The sequence below is a fragment of the Macadamia integrifolia genome, chromosome 8 (assembly GCF_013358625.1).
Source record: "Macadamia integrifolia cultivar HAES 741 chromosome 8, SCU_Mint_v3, whole genome shotgun sequence".
NCBI lineage: Eukaryota > Viridiplantae > Streptophyta > Magnoliopsida > Proteales > Proteaceae > Macadamia > Macadamia integrifolia.
The window spans coordinates 23,451-48,595 of NC_056564.1; the positions used below are offsets into that span (position 1 = coordinate 23,451).

Here is a 25,145-nt window from a genome sequence, read left to right on the forward strand (position 1 = left end):
GCTGTGCCTGGGCATGGGAACAGGAAGGGCAGCGTTCTTTCTTCAATTTACTAATGTACCCAAAACAAAGGTACTTGCAAAAAATAATTTCCATTGATATATAGTCGTTAAGATCTCAAATTTCGTTGTCAATCTCAAAATTCTCAATGGATGGCATGGGTCATGGTGATCCTAAAGCCATAAGGGTCTGTACCCGGGGTTCAACACTTTACTGTTAACAATTGTTTCTGTTTACTTTTCATGGGTATAATGACACGACGATGTGTCTTTTTCTTTCTTAATATAAGTTTAACTTCCTGGTAAAGGATACTGAGGCCTACTAAAGACAGTGAGCGAGATTCTTTGTTTTAACTAGAATAGGTGTCCTAATTAGAGATTCCCTTACCACGGAAACCTTTTAACTATATATTTCTCATTACCATTTGAATCATTTATGGTATCTTGCTCAGCGGGAAACCGGTGAGGTTCGGTGGAACAGTTATTCTCAGTTTTAAAACCTGATTTTTAAAACCATGGTGAGGAATCCTATGATGATGCACGAGCATATGCAGTGAAGCAGCAATACTAATCTACTATTATGTAGTAGTTTATGAAGTAGTATGTGACACAGGTGAGAAGCATTTTGCTTGAGGATCCTGAGGATATAGATTTCTGTTAAAAAGGAAAATCAATAATTACACAATACTCGATAATTACAATACGTAACTAGAGTTACATTTCAATGGCAGATGCTATCAACTAAAGTTGCACACGACACCATCTAAAAGCATCGACACTCTTTTTGCTTGTACAAGTTCCAAGGACATCAGAAGATAACCAAGTTCTTCAGGATTAGCATCAACGTTTAGATATTCCTAAGAGAGTTCAAATCCTGCATTGGAGCTGATGGCATAGAGAAGCTTGGCCCTCAAAGTACTTGGACGTTTATATGTTGGAAGCTGTAATGAAACCGCACAGGAAGGATTTGGATAAGAGAAAAGAACTAATAAGATAAATGACAAGCAAATCGTTTTGGTTATGTATCGTATTGCTGAGAGAAATTAATGTTGAGGTTAAGAGCTTTTGTTTACTATGCACCTTCAACGTATTGTAGCATGTGGAAGCTGAAGGAAGACGATCTACATCCTGCCCTCCAATCAATGCCCATACAGGCACATCACAGGCAACCTAAAATTCAACAAAATCTCCCAATTCAATCCAAAAGAAAAATCCATCCCAAAACCTAAAATTCAACTCACTGGGCCAGCCTTATGCCAGCTAATAATCTAAATCCAGCCACTTTCTCAAAATCCTAAATCCAGTTTTCTCCAGCATCAAAGCATCAAAACAGGAAAGTAAAGAAAAGCAAAGCCGCTCAGACAAGAAGATGTGAGACTAATTGTGCACTTGAACATTTTTTATTTTTTATTTTTTATTTTGGTAGAAATGGTGCACTTGAACCAGTAGAACAATAAATTATAGCGGAGTCCAAAGAAAATCTTGACAGACTCTAGCTTAATCATTGCATAATTGAATTTGTCACATTGCATGATTCGTTATTCCCATGCCTATTTATATGTTTTAAAAACATACAGCATTATATTCGCTCCAAGAATTTATTCTCCTTGTTCTAATAGAATTAAAAGTCATTTATTGAAACATAAAGAAGAGATTACAAACGGGTAAAACACCAATGGGAGTAACAAAAGTGTAAATGAAATTGTCAAAATAAAATTGGTTACATCAGCAGAGGGACACAGAAAGAGAAGTGTGGGGACTGGGGAAGAGAGGAAGATTACGTGAATAGGTCAATTAGACCACCATGCCTCCTATTCATTCAAATTGTCAATCATTACATATAGAGAAACCCAAATTCCCTGAAAGTACAGTATAAAAACATCTCCGAAAAATTTAGGTCAGGGGCTATGCCTCTAAACCCTGGGCAAGGGGGCAGGAGCCCCCCTGCAACCCCCTGGTCCACTCACTGGCGAGCCCGCCGGTGTTGGGGAAAAGTGTTCAGTACTTCCCCTTCTAATATCACCAAGTACCCCTATGTAACCGTAAACCAGGTTTGATCCCGGTTCTTCCCAGCCTAGGTTTCCAGATCCGATTATGCCAGTCTATCCATGATAATACAACTGCATCAAGATCCTCTATTAAATTTTCCCAGAACTTGAATTTTTTGTTCATAAGCAAGAAAGTGCTGTAGAGGCCATTGCTTGGCACAATGGTAAACGGTTAGGCTGCTAGGGTAAATGCCCGGGTTCCAAGTCTTGAGCAGCTTCTTTGGGCAAAAAATGCTGAAGGTTAGTCAGGACAGTCTCTAAACTCACCCCTCCCAGGACCCCGCATAGGTGGGAGTCGTGGGACCAGCACTGGGTAATGGCCTTTTATGTGTAGGAAAGTGCTATATGTGCCACTAGCAAGATTTGAATCTTGATCATACAAGAACCTTTCACAACTTGACATCAATTTTGCGGAGTTCGAAAGTTTCTGCTCTACAATGGAAGTTTCCCCCAATTTGGCGTAAGCACCATTCAACTTCCACCAAATAAAAAGTAATAACAAATGAAATGGAGAAGCAGAGCCCATAAAAAAGTACTCATGAAAATCAGCAAAAAGTTTGCTATGTCCATTCAATGGATAGCAAACTTTCATAACAACCAAAAGGATCTGGCATATAAAGAGTCAAATCTGCCCACAATAATGTGATGCAGAGATCTTACCTTATGAATAGTAAAGGGTGGCTTTAAGTGTTTGAACCCAAGTAATGGAGCTCGAGAACAACTCGTCACAAACTTTAGAACTAAACAGCGCTCTTCTGGTTCAAATCCTGCCATAACCTGCAATACCAAAAACCGGAAAAGGAAAGGGACATAATGTAATAATCAGAGACTCATCAACGGTCATTAGCTGGCTGCATGAGAAATTGGGTGATGGGCCTGGGAGATATCTTCATCTTATTAAGACATTCACATTCTTGTTTGTGTGGAGAATAAGATCAGCTGACTCCTTGGGTCCCACCCCCTCTCGGGGCAGGGGAGAGTTAATAGAATGAATTGTACCTAGGACCTGTTCTTGCCTGTAACTATTGATTAGTCCGTTGTTTGGGATTTTGGCTTCAGCCAGTTGTATTTTATTACTGTCGTATTCTCTTAATAAAAATCTCTTTGTTACTTACAAAAAGGAAATGCAATAATCAGATAACAGAGGCAATATTAAGGAAACTCTACATTGCTAATCAAGTCTTAAATGGATGCAGTAAAAAAAACCCAAGCTTCAAAGGTTCAAAATGATGGAAACAGAAAAAAAATTAGAAGTTCCAAGTTTTTCTAGTTCAGCAGATCTAGAGAGTTCCTCTAAGATTAGGCACAAATATCTGCCATGTGGCACACTGGATAGAGATGAAATTTTGTGGATAAGGTTTTGAAAATCCAGACGAAAATGAAACTTTTCTAGAGAGAAATAAATGGATAAAAATACAAGGGAACTTGCCAACACACGGAACATGGAAGTTTATATGGCAAAATCTAAATCTGAAAAAAATTTGACATGCGGAAAATCCATCATTATGGTTAAGATTGTCATATCACCCTTACACATGGCTAACCATGGTGGAAGTCTAAAGATACTCTCTAGTCTTGCTGGACTAGAAAACTTTTACCTTTCCTTTTTTAAATTGAAGACAAAAAACTGAGGTCTATTGTATCTCTTCCTGGTTAAAGATGGGGAGTGCTAAATAGGTATCAAGGTATAAAAAACCATTATTTGATCTACAGTAGATTAATGGTTGGGTAACAAAAAATATATAAATTATGGGAAAAAGGATTCTGTCTGGGAGTATGGAGCTATGCCCAGACAAAGGGGGGGCCAAAATGACCACCCCACCCCCATGAAAGGTGGAAATCCCACCCTGTTGATGCTTCCAGGTGCGCTACCATTGGCCCCTACGTTGGTGCAGGAGCCATGCTCCCGGACAGAGAACTCTACCCATAGTTTTTTTTTCGATGTTAATAAATGGATTAAAGAAAAGGGGGAAGGAGATTATAACCCCGAAAGAGGATACAAACCCCAAAAGGATAACAAATTCACCACCCACATGGAATAAAAGACAAAAGCTAAGAAGCCCACTCAATTCAAAATCCAAATCCCACATGGGGTAAAAGACAAGAGCCATAAGCCCACGCAACTAAAAACTCCAAAGCCCACATGGGCTTAAAGAAATCGCCAAGAAGCCAAAGAAGCACAACCAGGTCAATTTCAAGTAGGGTTCCACCAAACCCTAAACTACTTTTCTCAACAATTCAACTTCCAGTCGCCAAGACGAGAATTGGATCACCGCCAGCGAAAAGACAGCCATGGCAGAGGGGCGTTGGCCTTGCGGAGGGCCACGGACAAGTGGGTAGCTAGCCTAGCGGAGGTGATAGTCACCGGAGAGGGGCACCAGCCTTGCGGAGGGCAATGGCAAAAGGACTGTTGGCCGAGCATAGCTGGCAGCCTTGTGAGCTGCTGGCCATGCAGGTGGCTGGCCAAACAGGATAGCGGTCGAGCGACTGCAGGCCCAGAAGCGCCGGCGGTGCAAGACGACTCGATCTGGGAGAAGCATAGGAACCTGGCGAAACCAACAAGGACTGAGCAGTAGCTCATGGTCTCACCCAATCTGAGCACCGGCTTTGCTGGCAGCAACAAAAACACACCCGAACAGCAGTGTCTCTCACACCAGATCAGAGCAGCGGCACAAAGTCGCACCAGAACAGAGCAGCAGCTCAAAGTCACCAAAAAACAGAGCAATGGCTCAGGTCTCACCAGATCAGAGATGTGATGGGTGAAGGAAGCTCGGGAAGTTGGCAGGGGGACATACACGACGATCGTATGAGACGGTGGAGGAAGGAAAGGAGATAGGGTCAGAAGAGGGAGGGAGAGAAGGAAAAGATGCGAATGAGAAGGGAAGGTGTGAGAGAGAGGGGGGAGGATCATAAAGCAAGCATACTTTGTGTGTCATTTAGACCATAAAGAGAAATTTCCTACATAAATGTCTGCACTGTGTCGTGTTTGTTTAAGTGCATTCTCAGCAAGTAACAGATGGTACTTCACAAGGTATGCTATCAAAGCAAGCATACTTTGTGAAGTGATGATTTGGATATACAGACAAACTGTATGAGTCTAGGCTACAACTGGCAGCAAAGAAGATGAATCCTTAGGCTGCGTTTGGTAACTCTCCCGTTCTGAGAACGCTGTTCTTCGGCAGAACCATCCTTTGCCGTTTCTGTTCTGAAAGATGGTTCTTTGCCTCTACATTAGCGTTTGGTGAGGAGATTTTATCAGGAACACAAGTATTATTTTGACCCTTTGTTCCAATGCAGATGATCTCTGAAGCTGCAGAATTGATGTTCTGCAAAACCCCATCTCAAGATGACTTTTCATTTGGTTCCTTCTTTGAGAACAGAAGAACAACCCAAAATTACCAAACACTTTATTCCTGTTCTTCTGTTCCCAAGCCCTCCAGAACATAAGAACTGTTCTAGGGAGAGTTACCAAACACAGCCTTAGTAGCGTGTAAGGGATAAAGAAAGCAGTTATTTGACCAATACCTCCCAAAAAAGCTTTATTGTCCGACTGCCTTCAGAATAGCCACCAGTATACCGTGTATTATTTCTCAAATCATCAACATCAATGTCATGGTTTCCACCGGAAAGCAACTGCATACATTAATTAGAGGGCAGCATATAATCAATGACAATTGGAGAGACTAGGATAAGCACTAATTGGGACACATCCTTTGCCTGAAAACTACTGAAAAATATTTATATTACTTGCCAATTGTTTTGGAAAATAACAAGACTAAGAATACATAAAATACAACAGGAAGACAACATTTTTTGAATAAGAAAGTTTTGAAATAATCAAAGTCTCAAGATTACATAAAATACAACATAATAACACAGTTAAAATAGGTAATCTAATGGTAATTGAATTCCACAAGCAAATAACAAATAGCCTGGCAGACAATAACCTCAAAAATGCACTTGGACAAATACCTGATTGAACTCACTTGCATTAAATAAGCTCAACCAAGATGGAGATATGAGATCAACCAACCCCCTATAAAATGCATTAGCCAGAGGCAATATCTGCAAATCAATATCAAAAACAAGGAAATTTAGTACTCACAAATGAGAGAGATTTCAACAACTTGAAGAGCTAGAACTACATTTACATAACACACCTGACGGTTGAGTTTATAATCTGCAATTGCATGGACATACTGCAACTTGTTCTCATTTGTAACAGCAACATCTTTCCCACCAGGCTTAAGTTCGATGACAACCCGTTTGCCTGGCAATTCTTCAGTGACTGGCAATTCTTCAGTGACTGTGAAATCCAAAGAGAGATCCTTGACATCACCGTCATAATTCTGTAGAAAGATATTAGAGGCTCACCATCAGACAAATTGAGGAAAGGAAGTTCCAGCTGTATCAACACTTCAACTGAAAATCCTGTGCTAACAACTTTTAGAATATTATCCTTGGTGTATGTTGTACTGCAGGGGCTTAATGTCTGATTACCACTCCAGAGATCTTCAGATATCTCAGTCTTTGGATTCATAGAGGTTTCCATTCATTTTCTTTTCCTCTAGAAGAACAAGCAAGAGGGAGAAAAAGGGGGGGACCGGCTCATGTGAAAATCTTTGTAGGTGAGTTCACTCCCACTCCAAAGCACCAGTCAAAGCCCTAATTTTCAGGATCATAACAGCCACCCCACCACACTCATCTCCAACCACCCCCCCTCCAAAAAAAAAAAAATGATTTTCTGTGAAGATCCTGCTTGCCTCAATGTAAAGGACCTTGGATTGTTGTGGCCAGGTCTTGGGATGAAATCCCAGCTCCATATTTTTTTCTTCTCATCCTCCAACCACACTCTTATAAGGAAACAAAAAAGAGGGGGTCCACTAATATATTTAAGGGCAATGGCAGTGTGTCATTACTTACAAAAGTACAAATAAAAAGTGTATAGATCTCTACTTCTATAATCTTAGGCCTCAAAAAGAATCCTCAACTGAGAAAAACGCAAAACAGAATATCAATGGAATTTTTGAGAGTTGAAACTACCTCTTATTTAATAAGAGAATTTACCTTTAGATACATAAGATTCCTGTACAGCTCAGGATCTAGTGTTGACAGTTCATCAAGGAAGCTATATCGGCCTAAAAGCTTTTGTACAAAAACATGAGAAAAAGAATAATCTAGCAATATTCCTTCATACAGTGCTTTGCCGACAACCCTGCCAAGGAACTCAATCATCTGGATTCCGTTCTCTTTCAATCTTGCAGTCGTGTTAGGAATTAAAAGTCTCTTGGAAGTTGAAGTCTGAGAAAAAAGGCCGTATCTGCAAAAACGGGGGGAAATGCTTTCTGTTGGAATCTAAAAGAAGCACTAACTGTTGGATTTGAAGAATACGGATTATTCAATGACAAATTCAGGAAAATCACATGCTAAGGCCTCATTCAAACTTACTCAGGGTGAAAGGCTGTTTTTGAGATGTCAGTTAAGAACTCCTTGGATAACCCACCATAATCAAGGCCAGCTTCAGGAAGACCACATTCACTGACAAATGAAACATGAATACCTGATTTTAATTTTGACCCGAGAGAGTTCAATTGTCTAAATCCATCTTCAACTATATGACCACGGCGAACAACTATCTCTATCGAACCCGGTCCTGGTCGAGCCACTTCACCAGCCATTCTTCTAGAATCTTTGTCTAACTTGATAAATTCTCTAAACATCTGAACCCTGCCGAAGGGGTTAGTAAGGTTAAAAATCAGATTTAAACTATGACACTTTAGAAAAGGTAATGCACTGCTCACTCAAGTGTACTTTGTTCTTTTCAGCTTTCATTGCCACAACTCTAGGGGTAGCAAAGGCCTTACACCTATATGAAGGGCAGTTCAGAATGCAATCATCAATGTCATGTTGTGGGGAATTGGTCAAAAGTTCCTAATGGACTTCAACAGTATGATATTGATGATCCAACAGTAATTAAGAAGGTTACTAACATAAATGATATGGGAGGAAAGAAGAGTTGTCAAGGCAGTGCCTAGCATTCAGGCTCTTTCTTGGGTCCAAAGCAACAGCACCTTATTGACACTTCATGAGTTTATGTTGATCTGCATTTATTGCTTTGCTTTTTGATAAATATGCTTATATTATATCATATGCTTGTTTATTATATGTTGCTTTTCTCATATTAGGTCATTGCTAGCATAATTATATCACGTTGTACTGATATGGTTTCTATATTGCACTGTAAGCATAATTATATAAAAGGGTAATTTACAATGCCACCCCTTGGAGAATGCCAATATTAGAGGGACACCCCCTCTCTTTCACCAAATTGGACTCGGACCCCCTACCGTCAGTCAACGTTAAGGAATATACCTTTTATATTGATATCAACAACTATATTTTATTTTAAATACCAATATACCCTTATCAAATTGAAGTACCTAAAATACCCATTCCAAGACCTAATTTCCATTTCTCCCAAATCGTTATTTTTGGATGACCGGCGATCGTACAGAGCAGCGGTAGCGGCATCGGCGATGGACAGCATGGAGCCTCAACACTTCGATTTGTAGGAGTGAATAGGAATTGGCTGAGAGCCTGAGATTCACAGAACTACCGTTTGCGACTACCCAACCCGAAAAGAATCCGATCATCATCTTCTTCTCCAGAGAAGAAATCATCGTCTAAGGTTCCAACATAGCTGAGTTGAAGGAAAGGGCGGAGGCGGCGTCGATTCATGGCAACTTGAGATTTAAAACCTTTCGATGATCTGACATTCTTGCCTGCAAGATCGAGGCAAGATAAAAGGGCTTTCAGAGATAACCTTGGTTTTGTTGTCCAAGGAAATTCATTTTTGTTACAAATTACACCTGGGTAGCACTTTTGCCCTTTCTGTATCGGTACTGAAGGAAATTCACGGTTTGCAAGTTTTGACTGAAGGTAATTGGAGAAGGGTTCCACAGTAATCTCCTGCTGGTTGTAGGAAAATAAGTCTAAACTTCCCTTGACTGCTTTTCAGAAATCATGGACAAACTCGTAAAAGAAGGTGTTCTATCAAGGGCCGGAAGGGACAATTTCACCATTAATAAGCTAAAGGTTTGTTAACTCAATTTCCAGGAATAGTTATATCAACGTTCTATCCTCATTCCTCTCCTCATATTTCATCACTTCATTAACAACACTGATTTCAGAATCTCGACTCTGAGTTTGCTGCCGTTAAAGAAGAAAAGGAGGCTCAAGAAATTCCACTTGGTGATGATGTTCCCAAGAGTAGCAAAGATGACTATATGTACATGAAGGTGAACTTTCAGTCTCCCAACTCTCCACTTTTCCCTGGCTCCCACCCCGGGGAACCCTTTTTAACTTCTCTAATTTTTCCCTTCCCACGCTTGTTTACTTTGAGGGTTCCAATTTGATTGCAGGCTTTGTATCATGCTCTGCCGATGGAATATGTTATAGTACCGAAGCTTCAGAGCAAGCTGGAAGGAGAAGCTAACCAAGCTACAGTGAAAAAGCTGATCGAAAAAATGGTGCAGGAGGGATTTGTTGAAGGCACAGGCAACCGAAGACTAGGTGAAATGCTCTGAAATTGCGCTGGTTTTGGAAATGTCCACAGAAACTGTTCTTTGCAGAAGGGCTAAAAGACGCTTTCCTCATTACGTGCTTTGTTGCAGGGAAGCGTGTCATCCACTCGGAGACGACCAATAGGAAGCTACAGGAGATCAAAAATGCGATAACCTTGGTTTTGTTGTCCAAAGATAAGGAGGGGTATTTTTGGGATAATGAAAAATGTCTAATTTATCAGTTTTTACTCATGAGGGCAAAAACGTCATTTCAAAGCATCATGTAACGTTGACTGACGGTAAGGGGTCCGAGTCTAATTTGGTGAAAGAGAGGGGGTGTCCCTCTAATATTGGCATTCTCCAGGGGGTGGCATTGTAAATTACCCTTTAAAAAAAGGAAGAGAAATAGACACAATAGATGCTAACATACGATATGCCACATTTTCTCTAATTTATAACAGATATTATATTCAATTATATTTAATAATTGATAAAAATATCAATATGCATCATTTTCTATTTAAAAAATTAAAATATACATATAAATAATTGGGTTAAATGTGTCGAACCGAGTCAAGCTTGTAAATAAACCAGACCGATCGGGCATCCATTGGACTTACCCCATTGCACTGTAATGTTTACTACCTTATATATATATATATATAAATGGTCGAGTTCAGAGTTCAGAGTTCAGAGTTCAGAGTTCAGAGAGTTCAGAGTTCATACATTTAATAACCTCTCGGTAGGAATATGGTTTTAATAATCGGTATCGGTTTCTGTAGACACTTGATCCGGATCAGTCTGCTGGGTTTGAAAATGTCACCTTTTTGGGATCAGACCTCGGTTTGGCCTAGTATGGTTCTAAGAGTTGGTATCGGTCTGGTATCGGTCCAGATTGGTCTGCAAGGTTTTTGATGGATTGATCCGGATCAGGTTGAATCGGCCGATCCGGATTGAAATAATAATCGTTAGTTGCCAAGCCGATCTTCTACTGGAAGCCGGTGCCCTTCTCCTTCGGTAGGGTAAGACCAGAATGAATCAAGTGGAGACAAATCCAGTATCCTCAAATCACCTTCAACCATGGCCCAGGCATTTGTAAGACCACCCCTTCATGCTTCTCTTTATTCTCTTCTCCCGTCCACCTTCATGCTCACCGGAACCCTAATTCTTCGGACGTCTCTTCCTCAATCCTCCCTCTATAACTCCAACACCACCTCTTGTGTCAGGCAATCTCTGCCGGCTCCTCCCCTTTTAATATTCCATTCATTTCTTTTCAGGGATTTGATCTGGACCCTCTTTATCACCTTAATTTTGAGTGTGCCGATCGTTTTGGGACTTCTCTGGTTATTGAGGCATTGCAACAATCAAATTGTCTACCTTTCCCTTCCCTTCCCTTCTCATAATTCAATGTGTATTGGCTCGTTGCTTGTACTGTGAACTCCAATTTGCGTTATGCCTTCCCGTTAGCTTCCCGGATACTACTGTTTCTGTTCCTGGTCATCAGCGTAATTGTGGCAAATTTGCGTCGCATTGAGCTGACGTTGAAGATCCTTGGGGTTACATATGATGCTATTTCCATGAATCTGGGACTGTTCTGAGCTCTTCCGTGCTTTTTGACTCTTGGGCTTGTGGTTTATATTGCGCCGACTCTGTAGTTTTTTAGGTGTTTGCTCGGCTGAATGGGATGATTGTGCCCCAAGTGAGTAAAGGGTCGGATGAAGGTATCCTTGCGTTCGGAAGCAATGTATTTGGGTGCCTGCATACTACACGCTGTCAATTCTCACGATGTTCTGCTTTGCAGCAGCCATGGCGGAGGCTCTGGTTTACGTGATTAGCAGGGACTATTGTGCGGTGGTACTTCTGAAAAGATCATTCGCCTCCTAGACAAAGTATAAGGAACTCCTCAAGGTGAATTGCTCATGTTCTCCTTGTTAAGAGGAACTCTAGTTTCCTGGTGTAGTTTGAAATGTTCATCACCTAAAATTCTGAAATTTTGATCTCCAATATAGATAGTCGCAATGTTCTTTTTAAAATTAAAAGCATCATTTTGGTCTGGTCAGACTACTTCATGAACTGGAAAGACTGGGTTTATAGTTAGAAGGCAGGTTAATAAGTTGCTAAAGAAATTTCAAGTTACTTTCTAGACCCTGCACTGGCAAGGCAACTGCAGTACTTAAATTGTGGTAATAACATTTGGGATTAGCAAGGGTATTACACTTCATTTAGATTTCCTTAAGAGCAGTTTTAAGAATACCTTTCGATGGATATGGTCAGATGTTGGTGGTAACTTAACAAGATGTAAATGTTCTAAATGTATGTAGAACGTAAAAGAGCAGAACACACATATATATATATATATATATATATATTTATAGGTTTGATGTATTATTGTATTTTGTGTTAGAAGAGAAGTAAAAGCAAGCAGAAGTCTTGTGGCATATGAGAGCTGATCTAACTGTATTGTATTACTGGAGTGGTTACAGTTTTCCATCACGTACTAACTCATATCAATCCTCCATATATGCCTACAAAAACTTGTTAATGTGGTGACGTGCATGGTTTGATGGAAGCTAATTGTCAATAAGTCATATCACTGATTGGAAACCATCCTGTAGAAGATTTTACTCTATTATAGGGAAATAATATAACAAGTCCTAGATTGTTCTTAACATTTGATTTTATAGTGAGTTAATAGTCAGCCTTACAACTGCAAACTGGTTTCTTATTATTGAGGATTTTATGCATGAATCAATTTAAAAGGAGCAGTTATGGCTGTGCTTTAGCTGATTCCAGAAGGTATTTGAAAGACTACCGAAGATGGGCACTTACAAAGAAAGGACTATAGTAATGCTCTTGTATAGACAGTCACTAGAAATATAGAAATATGTGCAGAATGAAGGTTGGAAAGGGGGGGTGGGAGAGAAGAAATAGACATTAGCCAATACAAATTCAGATCTTTGATCGATGCAAATTGTGAGATTCCAAACATGATATCCTAGACTAATATTCTTTGCAAGGCTCTACTGGTCTTTGGGATGACAAATGGGGGCCTCACTAATATGGCAAAGAAGGTGGAGCTTGATCCCAAGTCTGCTATGAAAAGCTGCAGAGCTTACCAACAGTACTAGTTGGCATCCTTCACTTGGGAGAAGATTTAGTGATAGCAATTGAAGATATATATAATTGAAGCAGTATAGAGACTGGTTGAAGCATGCAGGAGCATAATTCTATCCTAACTGACAGGAATCTGGTTGATTATTATTTTTCTTTATTAAATTTATTTGAAGAACTTAAGCTTTCCAATTGTTGTTGCATTAGGAGCATAAGTCTAAAAAGAGAAATTTGAAGTCTCAATTTTTACTAAAAATCAAGTAATATAGAGACTTCAAATTTCAAAATTCAAAGCAGTATAGAGACTTCAAATTTCAAAGTAGCATTATGGATAGGGTTGATTCGGTCATTTTGGTGGTTCAAAGGTATGAGAACTATCCTATTCCTAGGTGCATAAATATAGCATGTCTAGTTCTAGTGAGATTGCTAATTTAGGAAGTCAAGGGAGACCAACCTGGGCTTCAAGCTTACTTGCTTTCAACGATACCAAGTTCATTCCTACTTTAATGGGCTCTTGAGATTTTGACATCCATCATTTTCCCACTTCTGGGCCTACATGGTTGAGAAAGGGTGCAACGTGAGAAAACCGTAAGTAGACCGTTGTCTTAAAGATGTGTCCAGTCCTTCTAGATGTGTGCATGTAAGCATTTGTAGTTGGTTCACACTTGAGCAATTTTTACCTGTTCTTAAGGGAAATCTCTCTATATTAGATTGACAAGCTTACTCCCTCCCGGCCCCCTGTAACTCCTAGTTCCATGAGAAAATATCGGTGGATGAAATAGCTTGCAATTTGTCCCTTACCATCTGAGTGTTCGAAAATGTTCTGGGTAACTGGTCAGCTGTCAGTGTTCAAGGAGCTTCAAGACTCCAAGGGATAGTATTTATATATATATATATATATATATATATAAAATGTATCTCGAACATGATGGACAAAAAATGATGGAACACTTCTCCCAACATGATACGTTAACTTTTCTGTGATGGACAAAAAATGATTATTTATTTATTTATTTTTTTTAAGTTTTTGTCTTATGAGTGTAATAGACCTGATCTGTTAATATACATTTTTGTCCTGTTTTAAAATTGCAAATGCTTTTGACCCCTCTTTGGTACTGTTATGCTTTTCAGGCTTACTTATCTGTGTTGTCCATGTTGTGCTTGTAGTTGTTCCTAAAGTAGCGAACATAATACTTGCTGCTGTGTTAATGCTTTACTGTTGGCAGTTGATTTCCTGAACAAGTTCACAATCAATTTTGCTGTAATAACTGGTGAAGGTTATTGTTCTTCTCCTAAAACGACATAAACACAATTTGTTTTTCAGCTGTTTTGTGGGGATTGTCTCCACTTCCTGCTGGAAGGAATTATTTTTATCCTCGCAGTAATATATGCAATTGCGGGGAGTTAATGAACACGATTTTATGTTTGTCCTTCCAGTGATATATGCAATTGCAGGGAGTTAATGAACGCCATTTTATTTTTGTCATTAATGATGTAATATTTTCCAGAATTTGTAGGATGACATATAGCCATTCAACCTGCCTACATGTTCATTGTTTCCTTGACCTAATTGAACTAAGAGGATGATACTAACCATTTGATGTATTGGACATTAGAAAAACAAGCTTGTGAGGGGTCCAGAAGTTTGGCGTGCAGATGTTGTGGTCATTATGTTATTGCGTCTGGTTGATTTCTACGATGTAAGTGCTTTGACTTGACAGTGATCTTATCTGTCACTATGTTAGAGTTTGATGATTTGTGATCACTTCAATATCCAATTATTGTATTATAGTCCTCAACNCCCCCCCCCCCAAAAAAAAAACAAAAATAAAATAAATAAATCCCTAACCATCCCAACAAAGATCAACCTGACTCCATCTCTATATATACCATCCCTCCCTTACACAGGAAACAACACAATCCAGAAACAATAAGAGTAGAACGGACCATTATGCCCCTCCCAACAGAATAATCTTCTCTCCTCTTGACAAGTTTTACATAGAGAAACTGATGTGGCAGCAGTACAATGGCTTGAAATCCCTGATCCTACTTGGAGACTCAGGCCCAAACTGGTGAAATCCAGCAGCACCAACTCAAATAGCCAGCCCAAAAAGCTCAGTTTAGGTCCATACAAGTGGGCCATGTGACATCAGTAGGTCTTATTATTTATTTATTAGTCTTTGAGTCAAGACAATGTAACCATTTTTATTTAAAAGAAGTCTCGTCACATGTTAGTTACCATCTTTCAAAGGGGTCAAGTTTGGAGTTCCATCATAAGTCAGCTCTATATGCCATACCACACGTTTTGGACAGTTAGTTGAATAAGAATTTAACTTCATTTCCTGTATTGACTCCATCAATTATTCTTGCCTCTCCTCTCTCAGATTCTCTATTCTTTCTTCCTTCTAATAACTCCTTCTCTATTATATCTTTATGTTTCATTACAAGTTTGCCACTACCAAAATCACAGGTTTAAATTCAGATTCATCATCCAAAGACGTTAGGAAATTGCCTAGTCACTCTCTCTTTTTATTCCGCTGTTCTAATATTAGTTCAACAGAACCTGCAATTTTGTCCAGACTTTGCTGTTCTTGTTTTTTTCTTTGAATTTTCAATTTTGATTTTGGATTCAGCACATGTATTTTTCTCTGAATAGGTGGAGAATGAAGATGATAGTGATGATAAGATGGTGGTGGTGGTGGTGGTGGTGATGGTGATGGTGATGGTGATGGTGATGCATCCCTTCCAGAGGAGTACGACCAGGCAGGGGTGGAGCCAGAGCCTATCCAATTCACAGGAGAGACTCAGTTCAATCATACTACAGAGGATGCCGACCACAGTGCACATGCCCCCATATATACATGTTATTCCAGAGGCCAGATCCTTGAGCCATAGGTTTAAACCAGATGAGGAGGATGACAGCAGTGACATGGAGATAGATGTTTCTTCCTTATCTAACACACTTGGAGGCCTCAGTCTGGAGGAGCGAAGTAGATATACTGGGTATGGAATCTATGGACACAAAAGATAGCGCGGCATACACCCTCATTTTCCACAGAGACATCTGGTGTCAGGTATGGTGGGTTTGATTAATAAACCTATTCATCATCTTCATTCCCCATTGCTCATGATGGCCTGTCACAGCCTCACATGGGTGTGTCCACTTTCGTGGAAAACAGCTCATATCTAGGCCCCCCCAAAAACCATATCAGCCCGGTCCACCAAGCAGCTATAGTGGATCCACATTTACATCATCCTCTCGACCCAGTGATCTATATCCTAAGCTGGGGTATCTAGAGTATGTAGATGATAAGACCCATCAGTATACTTTGATGGACTTTGAGCTTCTTTAAGACATCGCATGACATGGCCTTCTTTTGTGATAGTCACAGGAACAGTTTCGTTGGCAGCAGCAATATTCCTCATCTTTCAAACCTTTCTGAGACTCTATGTAATACTGAAATAGAGTTGGAGGAACAGCTTCGTAGGGTTCTTTTGAGTTCCACCATGGTAGTACACTTATAGTTGTAACACGTGTACACTTGTAAATGTACTTGTAGCAGTTTGACATTTTATAATACTAAATGGATTTTCTTCATTTGTAATGCATACTTTAGGTGTTTTCATTGAATTGTGTTCTCATACTAAATTATGTATAGCATAGGCTATAAAAAAAAAGTGGGCGAGCCTGTGGCCCACTTCAAGAAAATATATAGCAAGGTATGTTGTACACTACCAACCTAAGTTATGAAACCAAACTAGCATTTTGGGTGTTTATTAGCAATATAAACATTCTATTATGGTTTAGAGATGCTTGAATAGGTTTTCCCTGAAATTTCAGGCCAAAATATGGCGATTTGACCACCGAAATGCCCTATCAAATCCAAGAGCCAAAACATGAAGGGTTTCAGTCGAAACCAAAACTACAAACCTTAAATAAAGTACTGGCAAACTCCCTCCAGAGTCCAGAATCACCCTAAAAAAACCAGCACAAATTACAAAGTCCAAACCAAATAGAGTCCCCTTCCCTAGGACCAGAAAACCCCAAAGACCAACCACTAGGCAGTCTAATAGTGCCATCCAACCCAGAAGGGCCACGGCTTCCAAGAGAACAGCCATGAACATTTAAGTTGACTCACCATCTGGGGCACCTGCCACATGGTTGATCTCCAAACAATTTTCTAAATTAAATAAGAATTGTACAGGCATGAAAAACTGCAATAACAATAGTCCATAATAATTTCTACAGGCCCCAAAAAGACATTTTTTTGCAGCTGTGAGACTAAATCACAAGAGGTATTGCCTGAGCTGTTAGGATTTAAAAAAAAAAATAACAATCTTTGAAGGTCTAAGAAACATTTACCTCTCTGCAAAAGGAAAAACATGTGGAATAGTAGCTATAACAGAACTCGTGCCTGGAATAGTGGAGGAATCACCCAATCTCAGAGTAGTAGATATAACTTCATAAGCTCTGGCAGCTGCTGCAATTGGAGGCCGATTCTTTCTAGCAGGTGAAAGCCACAGAGAAGGTGAACAGAATGGGTGCCTGCAATCCCTCTCGTATAACAAATGAAGGCATCTAACTGCAGCATCCATTAGTGGCACATTTTGCATGCCATTACTATGAAAAAAACCATTATAGACTAAAGTATTGAGAACTGACGCAACTTTTCGCTGTTGCTCCAGTTTGAAGGGAACCTATCTCGAGACAAAACAATGCAAAGAAGCATTTAAAAATACTGAAACAGGTAAATGATTTCGAACCACCAAAACAGACCCAGCATCAATTTACCTGTTTTTCATAGAAATCTACATCATCAAGTATCAAAAGCAAATGAGAATATGTGGCACAGAACAGATGCAACAGACATGACATGTCTTTTGAAATGCCCTGAGGACCCTGCCTCACAGGTTCAACATCCCATAAATCACAAGAATCACTCTCGTATGGACTGGCCCCCGAGTAGTTAAATGAATGCATACAGTCCACATCTGCAGATGACTTCCCAGTGATCTTTTGCAGTACAGTGACCCATTTATTTCCTGCATCTTTTGCGGTACGTCTTTGCTTTTTCTGAAAACTCTTATCATTTTGATTCCCAGGAACTCCACTTGTGCAAGGCTTATCGTCCTCTGTCATGTGATTTTTTCCAAGAAAAATAGAATCTTCTAATGCTCCCCATAGAGTAACAAGAAATCCAGGGGTGAAAGACAGCATGTTCAGAATAGGCAACGAACCAACAGTAGGATTGAAGTAGGAAAATATTCTCAGCATATAAGAATAAAAATATACAATATCAAGCAGTTCCAACTTCCCCGAGTGTTCCAAGCTCTGGTCTGGAGAAGTTTCAGGCTCCAGAATGAAACCATCCTTGTTTACAATTGTCAAAAGTGTCATAAGATGCCACTGTAGATGAACAGGCTTAAGAAGGTCTATGTATGACATCTTTAAGGATCCAATTGTCTCTGTCCCACAACTGTCTAGATCAAAAGTTCCTCTAGAATCATAAATAGTATTTTGACAATCATGGGTCTCCTTCTTTATCTGTCCAACAGCCTTAAAGCGGGCCAATAAGTTCTCTGCAATAGTGATACTGACATGAACATATAGCTTGCAGTTTAGGCCTTGAACAAACCGTTGAGAATCGGCAGAAGCATTTTCAGATTCTGTAGCGAGGTTTATAATATTGGCAAGTGCCCAACCTACAGCTGGAATCTCCTTAGGACAAATACCAGTTCCTTCTGATTGATCCAACTTTGACATATCCAAAAAAATCTTCTCCTTTGAGATCTGCCACCACCTGCCACTGTTTGATCAGTTCCCTCATCGTTTCAATTGCAATATGAGGCTAATTAAATTACATAAGGTCCAAATGGAATTTATAACTGGAAAAAGAAACTAAAACATCCACCCTCCACACCAAAACACAGACGCAGACACGAGAAGGTTCTACTTTCACAAAGAAACTTATCCATTTGCAATTTTATCAGTAGCAAGATAAATTTCATCACAAAACACAAAGAAAAGGTCATCTCTATAAAAGATACCAAATAAATGGACAAGACTGCAATTTACAATCTAAGCTAGACAAGAATAGGACCCTTGAACAGTTCAAATCTATCCCAAAACCAGATTTGTACCAAAGACAACACTGAACCATGAAACAGTGAACCAATGAAGCTAACTCATTAAAACCAAGAACTGGTCCAAAGTTAAAATATCATGGTTGTATATTACTTCAGATGCCATCAGAAGTCAACTAGCCAACCTCGACTAGCCAGGTGATCCAGAGAGAGCTGAATAACATGCCAACTAGTCAGGTTCAAGGTTCAAAATCTCGCCGAGACCTCGGTAATTTCGTTTTTATTTTATTTTATTTTATTTTATTTTATTTTATTTTTTTATAGGCTACGAAATAGGATTAGTACATGGTCTCAGTCAATCTTTTGGTATCTCGGCCAAAATATCGGTATCGTTTCGGCAAGATACCGAAATGATACATTCTAAGGCTTATAAATACCTCATTTCGGTGAGACAATGTCTCGTTAGTTTCGGTGAAATCTCAGTTCCATCTTGCATGAACACAAAGTCACCCTATTGGCTTCTAATTAGCCACATCATCACATATATTGCCTTCCAAATCACTCATTTCCCCAAAACCATTTTTTTTTAAATAGTAATATAAATACATGTTGGATAGGGCTAGATTCTTTATATGTTAGACATTAGAGGCCGATCTACGACCTCACGGAGTCGAATTTTTTTTTTTGTTCATAATTTTTTTTTCTGGTTTAAAAATGCATTTTCCATCAACATAAATCGTTACTTTTTATGGTAAATATTGCTTTGATGGGTCTCAACTATATATATGTTACTCACCATTGGCTGTTCTACGACTCTATTGGAGTGAAATTTTTTTCCAGCCAGTAATTATTAATTTAAATTTTTGAAAAATATGAAAAATAGATTAATAATTGAAAAATAGTTTTAAAAATAGGGAAAAATATTCTGTTTTGATTTTAAAAATAAAAGAAAAATAAGAGATTAATATCAAATTGTTTTGAAGCATACATGATGCTTGTTATGCTATTCCATATTTTATTTCGTTGTATTATGTAAGTAAAATATTTTCTAAAATTGATTAAAAAATAATTTTATGTAAGAAAAAAATATAAGTAGCTACCATATATTTTCAAGTTAATAATGGTATTCTTTTTTCTATGCATCAACATTAGGGTGATATAAAATGGCTACCAGAGGAGGCAGCGAGGAAAGTGGGAGACATGATAGTAGTCGTGACAGTGGAGAGATGTGGGAGACATGCTAGTAGTCGTGATAGTGGAGAGATTGCACGGAGACACAGAGTGCCTATTGATAGTAATAAGAGGAAAACAGAGTGCAACTACTGTCACAAGAAGTTTATGGGTGGTGGTGCCACAAGACTTGAACAACATTTAGTTGGGAACTGCTCAGATGTGGCTAAATGTAGGGAAGTGCTTGATCATATTGCTAAGGCCATAGCTGAAGACATGGAGGGAGGGAATAAGAGGAAAGCGACGAAGGATAAGGCGAGGATAGAATTTGAGGAGGCACTAAATGCTCCCATGCATCGTTATGATGACGATAGTGATGATGACAATGATGACCCTATTTATGTGCATGATAACATACAAATTGAGCAAAAGGCTAGAAACAGTGGCAGGGGCAAGCATTGAGCCGACAAAGTCTTCGTGACGAAGAAAGGCGTAGACAGGCTAGAAGAGCTGGTCCATCTAGAGCAGGAGGTAGTGGATCTTCACAGCCTCCTTTGCCATTTAGGAGATCACAGAATACAAGATAGTCATTATGAATTTATGATTAATGTTGTGTAAATATATTTGGGACTTGGGATATTACTCTAGTACTCTAAACTCTAATTATTAGTTAATTAATGTTAATGTATGTTTTTTATCATGGCTTAGATACATTATTTATTGGTATTACTATCGTATTATATCTTGTTCTACTAATAAAGCAGGTAAATTCTCCAAACCAGTTTGGCGGTTGCTGCCAAACAAGGGTGCAATTCTAAAACACTATTATGTTTTAAAATTTTTGTAATTTTAAGTTATAAGCATGTTAGTAACCTTAAAACAAGCTACCCAACAAGTTTCAGGTCATAATATGGCCGTTTGACCACCGAAATAGTCAAATGAGTATAAAAAAAAAATTGCATCAAATCGGAGAGATCTCTGTATTTCGGTGGTCTTGAAACTACCAAAATACCGAAACGAGACGAGATCTTGAACCTTGGCCAGGTTCACCTTGGTCCAGGCTATGTACATTAGAAGTGGGAGAAGTCACAGAATGCAAACAAGACATAATTTAGAAATAAAAAAATAATAATAAATAAGAGAAACCGCAATATCTTTGACAAAAATAACAGTACTGCTGCTAATTCACTGCATCACCATTTCTTTCCTCAAAAGGAGCACAAATGCACATTGTCAAGTGTCAGTAAAATGCTTTAAGAATAGTGTAACAGTCAATTCTATTTGAATACAGGATGCATTGAAAAACCAAGAGGACAAACCCCATCATGGTGGGGCATATGATTAGCATAAGACATTAAAATTGACATGCATAATTCCCCATCTATCCAACTGCCAGAATGACTAAAACAGCAGTCCACATTGCAGAAGTGGCGGTGGTCAGGATTGCCATTCCAGACTATCAGTCTAGATTCCACTTTTCCTCTTTTTTTTTTTTTTTTTTGGAGGGGGATGGGTGGGGAGGGAGATGTAAAGACAATTAAAGTCCGAATAGTATGTAAAGTACAAACATCCTATGAGGCAACATGTGCATTTTATTAAGGATCTATCTCAACTAAAGTTTCCCTAGTAGAAATGAAAGGAATTTGGAGCAACCAACCAGCATATCATTCATTTTAGGTTATCTGACAAATAAAAATCCATAATTTCTATTACCTCTTGATACGAATTGATGATTTCTTTTTCAACGTGCAAGTAAACAATATGACATATGACTGTAATATTAATCAAGAGATTGTTTATATATAAAAAAATTTTCTCTCCTAAATAAGAAAAAATGTTGTCACTGGAATTTCTTCATACGTGCGTTGATACTGGCCTTTTTTAATACATATATGGTTATGTGCTCCTGATCTTCCATTAGTTTCTGAATGTTAGGATTTTTCAATTTCTTTTACTTATCAAAAGCAGATGAGGTTTACATGTGGCTTAACCTCCCCCTCTCTCTTATATAGACAAACAAGCACGAACACTCTATCTCCCCCCCCCCCCCCCTTCCCAGCTAACACATATATCAAAAGAATATGAGGAAGCATAAGACGGCTTAAGTCTCACATTTGTCTTCTTAAGAGGTCCTCATGCCTTCACCTTTTACAACACTGACAGAACAGCAAGCAAAGACTTTAAAGACCAGTTGCCTACACGATATTGAATCTATAGATGTAAATGAAGCATGAAAATAGAACTCTTCTAACCCAACTAAATTGACTGAAAACATTTTGCAACTTTTATGAGCCTTACCAGTAGAGTCCTGAGGCATTGCAACACAATAGACTTGTGCTTCAAAGCACGTAACAAAACTGTTGGAAGTCGCTGAGAAAACCAAGGAATTGTAAGTATAAAAACACAATACTGCTCTACAATATCTTGTACATCCAAAAGACCAGAATCATTTAAATTCGATTGTATAACTTGAAAGGGCCGCAAAGCTAGAGTTACTGCACTAGCAGTAATCAAGAAATGATCTTCCATCTGTAAACCAGTCTTCCTACTCTGTGCAAATCGAGGATCCAATTTGATAATGTATCTCCTGATATTACTGTAAAGATGACTCTTCCCAGATGCTGTAAACTTGATTAATTCCTTTACTGCAATATCAGAATCCCTAATATTCTCACTGCTAATACTCATCCACCCTTTTGGGTCAGTTAATGCAACTACCAGACGCATAGCTAGGGTAGTTAGAAAAATGGTGTCCTGTTCCCCTGCACAAGTGTAATCACATTCCGCAAGTATAAATAAGCACACTGATATCAGCCTTTTTGCTTGGTAGAGCAATGTTCTCCTTTCATCAAGTGTACCCGTAGCCAGAGAACAGAAGTTTTTCTGTGATACTAAAAGATAGAGATATTCAAAGGATCAGTTGAACAGATATTTCTCAGAGAAGAGGACAAGCAAATAAATGAAGCAAAGCCAAGGGAAGAATAAGACTGCAACACAGTTATTATCAACATGTTAAGGATCAACACAGCAGTTACTATATAATTTTTTGGTAAAATGAAAGGATACAAAAGTAACCAAGTGTTGTGATAACCAGCTTGTTTCTGAACAGAATACATAATACATCATTCGTTGAAATATCAAAAGGGTAACTGCTAAACTTTGATAAAATTGCCAAGGATGCACAAAGATTTATAATAATACAAATTTAGGTAATGGTGATTGCACATACAGTTGAAAAATCTCACAAAGCACAATGCAAATTTTGCAGAATATGAAAACTATGTGTTTTGTGCAGTGATGGATAGAGAAGGAGAGTCAAAATAAAAAATGTAAAGAAAAGAGATGGCCTACCAGTTGAATTTATGCTTTCCAATAGAATTTTGAAGCATGTCAGCATATGCTTCACATCTTTGTATCGAAGCTTCTGATGTACAGTTGTAGAATAAGTAATAAAAAAAAGGAAGGGTCTTAACAAACTGCAGGAAATCCATCTGCTAGTCATCAAAACATCATGATGATTCACCAAGGCCTCCCATTCATCTTGAAGCTGCACAGATATCTTCTTTGTCACACTGTAACGCCTCCAAACTCTCTGAAAGAATGAAGAATCCAGATCACTCATTGTCACTAAATACCACATCATAAAGAACAAAGTCATTTAGTAGGAAATTGCTATATTACTTCAGATCTAAAAATCCCAGAAACACATCTACAAAAAGGAAAGGAAGATCAACCGAGTAAAAACATCAGCCCTACTAGCTAAAATGGAGGGTAAGTCACTTGCAAAGTTAGTTTTGACCTGCTCAACTGAAAATGAAACTAGGCTAAAGAAGTAAAAGAAGAGAGCAAGCAAGATCTCCAACAGAAAAAGAAAAAAGCAGCAGGCCAACAGCAGACATCAGAAACACATTTCTCTAAGGCCCCTACGTGGAAAAAAAAAATATAAGAAAATTGACTTTTATTTAACTTATCAAGAAAACATTATAATATCTTTGACATTCATCCTTTTTCTAGATTGCACATGAAAAAGAAGCTTATTTAGGCAAGGTAGAGTAAGGAAAAGAATTCAACCATACCATGAGTTGGTGTTCTATATGACTAAGATCAAAGCTAAAACGGGAAAGTCAAAAAAACATTCAGTAGTCATTGGCACTCAGACATGAAGAACAGTCAACAAACCCTAAACCTAGTGCCTACATGACCCAGAAGCTGCACCACCTAATTTATCCTTTTGAATCTCTTCGTAAATGTGAATGTTCGACATTTTAAAATTCCATTCGTAAATTGATCTACAAAAATGCAGTCAACCAATAATGTGTACAGAAATGAGACATCATTATACTTTCTGACAACTAGTGATGAATTTTTGTTTACATAAAAAACTTATTCAGTCATGACATTGATGGAATTGTCTTCTGCATTCTACTGCAGTCCATCCATTTATTTAACAAAGAGTGATCATTCAAGAAATGGATCACTTCTGTGATTTTCGATCAACGTTAAAATCAACGAATTTTTTAAATTCAAACTTGGCGTAAAGCGTGCAATATAAAAGTGGGGGAAAAAAACCCCCCTTAACTTACCATAATTTTGAAGCAAAAAAAAAAAAAAAAAAAGAAAGAAAGGAGGAGGAATGCACCTGAATAAATAGAGCAGCAGCAGCAGCGCGTCTGTTGTAATTGCGGAGCTCCCTTTCCTGAGAGACCTTCTCGAGAAGGGCATCCCTCGTAATCTCTTGTGCGCTTGCTCCCCTCAACGACACCTGATGAAAACAAAATGGCCGCCGATAAACTTAAAAAAATAAAGGAACACCAACAACAACCATATCAAAACATACAACTGAGAAAAATGAGAACGAATAGAGAGAATATCAAAGGATTTAGAAAGTCAAATTTTATCCTCTCGGCTCCCAACTGAAATAATTAGATGGAATAAATTGGGCAAAGTATTAAGATTGTTAAGAGATCGAATGAGAATAATAACAAAAGGAGGAGTACCTGTTTCTTTCGAGATTCGGCCATGGAATTGGAAGCCAACCACCATCCACTATTCCACTCCAACTCCAACAGCTTCGGCTCTCAGAAAGAGCTCTTAAAGGTTCCGCCCTGTTACCACTATCTTCCGTAAGCCCATTACCTAATTAAAGCAGAATTCACCTTCTCTTTTTCCAACA

At 38.6% G+C, this 25,145-nt stretch overlaps 1 protein-coding gene across 5 annotated transcripts; it reads right to left on the minus strand.

Annotated features, from left to right (window-relative positions):
* Positions 1 to 620: 620 nt before the first annotated feature.
* Positions 621 to 25,145, minus strand: LOC122085933 (E3 ubiquitin-protein ligase UPL7). Of its 5 annotated transcripts, XM_042654557.1 has the most exons (14): positions 24,970 to 25,145; positions 24,612 to 24,734; positions 23,324 to 23,564; positions 22,271 to 22,863; positions 17,511 to 18,509; positions 17,082 to 17,416; positions 7,494 to 7,772; positions 7,113 to 7,365; positions 6,206 to 6,394; positions 6,018 to 6,110; positions 5,571 to 5,678; positions 2,706 to 2,822; positions 1,078 to 1,167; positions 621 to 938 (listed from the first exon to the last, which is right to left on the minus strand). In XM_042654557.1, exons 1-14 carry the CDS (start codon positions 24,991 to 24,993, stop codon positions 855 to 857), a joined length of 3,528 nt encoding a protein of 1,175 aa, XP_042510491.1. In that variant the 5' UTR covers positions 24,994 to 25,145; the 3' UTR covers positions 621 to 854. The 5 variants fall into 5 exon arrangements, 3 of the variants coding, with proteins under 3 accessions (XP_042510491.1, XP_042510492.1, XP_042510493.1); XM_042654558.1 differs by lacking the exon at positions 2,706 to 2,822; XM_042654559.1 differs by lacking the exons at positions 2,706 to 2,822; positions 5,571 to 5,678.